Here is a 3935-nt window from a genome sequence, read left to right as displayed (position 1 = left end):
AAACTATGAAACTGACACACTGTAATTACAGCGTGTCAGAGCAGACTCGATTAATTGAGAGTGCCGGAGTGTGGGAATTACCGCATTCTAGTAGCCTCTTGCATCTCTTATATTAGAGTCCCTGCACTTAAAAATGGTGGTGGGGGAACTAAAGCTCCTTCAATGAGCTTTAGTTCAAGCACCTCATCGCCATTTTTAAGCAGAGGGACACTGATACATGAGACATTGTGGTGCTTTAATTAGAAAAGCTCTTCACTCACATATCCTCCAGGATTTTTTGGATGTTGTCTGAGGACAGAATGCTCTGCTTTGCAGCGCTGTTAAAATAAAAGTTGGCCTGTTGGATGTCTCCATGTGTCTCTTGCAGTTGCTTCCTCAGCTGACTGATCTTGGCTTTCTCAGAGGGAATTCCTGTGCCCTTCTCTGGCATGGCTGACACAAGTTCTTCAAACTTCATCCCCAGCTCCTTCTGGTTCTTGATGATTTTACTAACTTCCTGGCTATCCATCTAGAAAAGAAACAAGAGCGATGTTAGGTGCACTGTGGATGGGAAACTCAGCAACATTAAGGAACAGGAAAGAGCAAAGCTGAGTTGAAGATAAGCTTGGGAAGAACTGGGCCAACAGCAATCAAGTGGTGAACTAAATTCCACACCAAGGAGGCGGGTGGTTGATATTGAAGCTCTGCAGTCTGTAGCCAGTATGGGCCCTAATTCAATTCCCCTGGTTTAATTTTAAGCCTGAGGTGAAGCCCCATCAGGGTCTATGAGGTTATTCATGATGGGTAAAACAAGGCATGTGCCAAAGGCCTTTCAGGATTGGGACCAGGATGAAGACAGCAGGGCAAGAAAGGGTCTCCCTCTTTGCCGTTTCTCACTGGGTTGCCAGCAGCTGCACCTACAGCTTTCCCAACTTAAGCATTTCTATAGCAACCACACTGTGATATGCTTGCTGCCTTCTCGACTGGAGAAGTAGAAATGGATATTGGTTATTTGTTCCGCTGTTATGTAGGGGGAGGGGATGGAGGAACGGCAACAGGAACCCAAAGGGGAAACTCCAAATACCAGCAGCTACTGCAGTAACAACCTAAACAGGCACATTTTTTTGTCCGCCAAGTTCTGAGGAACCAAAGGGAGGGTTTAGGGGAGAGCAGTTCCTGTGCTGGCAAAAGCGATGGCAATCCCATTAAGCTATGACACTTCTAACCAGCTGAAGATCTCCAGGCACATTTTGCTCTGTTGCGTGTCTGCATGTGTTTGCCTGCATGCACAGGTGTATCACTTGTGTGCATTAAATGAGTGCAGGGAGGTGAAAATATAAAAAATAAGAAAGAACAAAATGAAACAGCTGCTTCTCCTCTTAAATAACTGTGTTTCAGAAAGAATGAGCTTGGCAGAGGAACTCATGGACTGCCTGGTGAGGCTTTGATGGACAGTTCAAGACAGGCTGTTAACTGGATTGCTGTAACTCAGTGCTGCCTACCCTTCCAGCTCTGTGGGCTGGTTGAGTGTTGTGGGGTTGGTCTGTGGTCCAGATCCTGCGCAGAGTTGCCACCTGGGCTCTGTCTGTGGGTGTGATCCAGAACACCAAAACAACCTCATGTGCCTGGATCCAGCCAGATGCCAGCCTGACCCTGAGTATTGGGCAAGTTATCCAGCTCACATAGCTCCCCACAGTCCAGAAATCTGGCAGCAAGCAGTGGCAATGAATGTTGCTACTGCTCCCCGACTGCCAAATTTCCAGACCCAGGGGGAGCCCTGCAGACTGGACGCTGAGCAACCCTGCTGGAAATAATTAGGTGGGATTTAAACCTCCAGAATTACCAAATAACACCCAAGGAGTGGAGCATTTGCAAGCTGTGCTGCTGCCCTTTGCTTAGCTTCTTGGCAGCTGCCCAGTGTACAAGGCACCTGCACTAAAAATTCAACTACTGGAAATTCCCCATTCTTCTGAAGGCCACAATTATGCTGATAAGGAAAGCTAATGGATTATCGGACAGTGCTGTGGTTACTGAAACTGCCACTGGTACACTCGATTTATATGACGTCAGTAGTGTTCTGGGTATTTTGCAGACAACTATGAAGATAAGGTCCCTTGCAATTCAACTGATGACATGCGGAACTGATGACATGGGAAGCAGCAGCTAAACGAGACGGCACCAACAGTCACATGCAGCTTGTGGAGTCACATGTAGCTTGTGGGTTCCACTTTTTTTGGTGCATTTGACTTTTTTTCCTATGTTGTGTTTTGGCGCCTCTGGGAAGAAGTGTGTTTCCAGGAGGGGCTTAAAGGAATAATTTCCACAGCCATTATCAAGCTGAGTCTGGGTCAGAAGCAGAAGCCAACCCATAATCCTCGCAAAAGTGCTGGTACATTTTGCTTCTAATACATCAGAAATTTTCCATGCAAAATTCCATGACAATCCCTGTCTAGGAGATCCCAGTCAGACTGGTATGGACTGGGGTGGGGGTGCCTTCATTTGTAGCAGGGGATGTGGCCCTCTACCTGGGACCTCTTGAGCATATTTTTAACCACCTTTGCAGCAGCCAGACTTCGGTTGGCATGGTTTCCCTGTTTTACCTGTTGCAGGTTCGGGTGTGATGTCTTGTGCTGCGTCAGGGTTGACTGTGTAGTTTTGCTAGGTAGGGGTGATCCTACCTCCAGCAGGGTGTTGGACTAGATCAGTGGTTTTCAACCTGTGTCGCAGACCCCATGGCATCCATAGATCATGTCTAAGGGATCCACAAAAGGTGACGATGATCAATCCAAAATATGTGAGTACCCACACTTACAATTCAGAGGGATCCACACCTCCACCTGAAATTTCCAAAGGGGTCTGCACCTTTATTTAAAAATTGTTAGGGGTCCACAAATGCAAAAAAGGTTGAAAACCACTGGTCTAGATGACCTCTCAAGGTCCCTTCCAGCCCTACTTTTTTATGAAATTCTAAAATTGTTTGACTTGTTTGCTGGTTATTTTTCAGGAAAGCAGTGCCCTCTACTGCACGGCTCAAGCCTTATTCAGGCTTTGAATTCAGCTTGGATATAAGACTGAGGGTTGTCTTCTCAGCAACTTTGTAGGGGATTTTTGAAAATACAGGGTGGCAGAGAAAGAACTGGTGGAACACATGAATTTCATTTTATTTTAGCTTTCCTCTGGCATTCTCTGTTCAGCATTGGACCAGATAAACCTGCTGCCAGTAATATATTCCCACCTCATCCATAATGGTTCATATTTTTCCAGCTCACTTGGCACACAGAGGAAAAGTTTCAGAGTTGAGATCTTGTTGCATGTTACACTTAGGACATGTTAACTGCACTTAAAACATGAGCATCTGTGCATCCAAGCAGTAAGACATGTGCTAAGTGCCATCGTAATGTAGGAATCAGGACTCGTGGTAGAGGTGATATCTTTTATTAGACGAACTAGTTTTTTGCAGAAAAATGTCTTTAATTGCAAAAATCTAGTTGGTCGAATAAAGGATATCATCTCTACTACGAGTCCTGATTCCTTTTGCCTCTAGACCAATATGGTTACAACCTGGATACCTGACGTCATAATGTAGCAAATTTGCACCTTTTCATGGGAAGAATATCTCTAGACCGTATTAAGTAACACGTGTACAGCTATCGTTGGACTGCTCCAAAGAGATGATGCGAGCTGTATGCAGTCCTGACCCAGCCATGACATATGCCAGGGACCCCTCTGCTGCTGGTTCCAGCCCCAGCACTGCACTGGAGCCAGTTGAAGACTGCTGCAGTGCTGAGCTGGGACTGACAATTAGTGAGCTGTACACAAGAGACTGCATTAGAGATTGTAGTAACCATGACCACGCAACTACTCAGAATGCCAACTTTTAATACAGCATGGTGATGCTTACTGTGCTCTAAATAAAACGTGCAAAGTGTCCCACGCAGCACGACCTGTGCTAAGCC

At 45.9% G+C, this 3935-nt stretch overlaps 1 protein-coding gene across 1 annotated transcript in view; it reads right to left on the bottom strand.

Annotated features, from left to right (window-relative positions):
- IQCG (IQ motif containing G) overlaps window positions 1-3935 on the bottom strand; it is a 34502-nt gene that overhangs the window by 23630 nt on the left and 6937 nt on the right. Inside the window, exon 3 of the mRNA XM_019503054.1 lies at window positions 261-508. Within this exon, the coding sequence (XP_019358599.1) occupies window positions 261-508 (248 nt within the window). The remainder of the gene's footprint in view (window positions 1-260; window positions 509-3935) is intronic.

The sequence above is a fragment of the Gavialis gangeticus genome, unplaced genomic scaffold, assembly GCF_001723915.1.
Source record: "Gavialis gangeticus isolate Ggan-Ray unplaced genomic scaffold, GavGan_comp1, whole genome shotgun sequence".
In the NCBI taxonomy this organism is placed as follows: Eukaryota; Metazoa; Chordata; order Crocodylia; family Gavialidae; genus Gavialis; species Gavialis gangeticus.
Note: the sequence above shows the minus strand (reverse complement) of the source record. Positions and strands in the feature narration are given on the sequence as shown.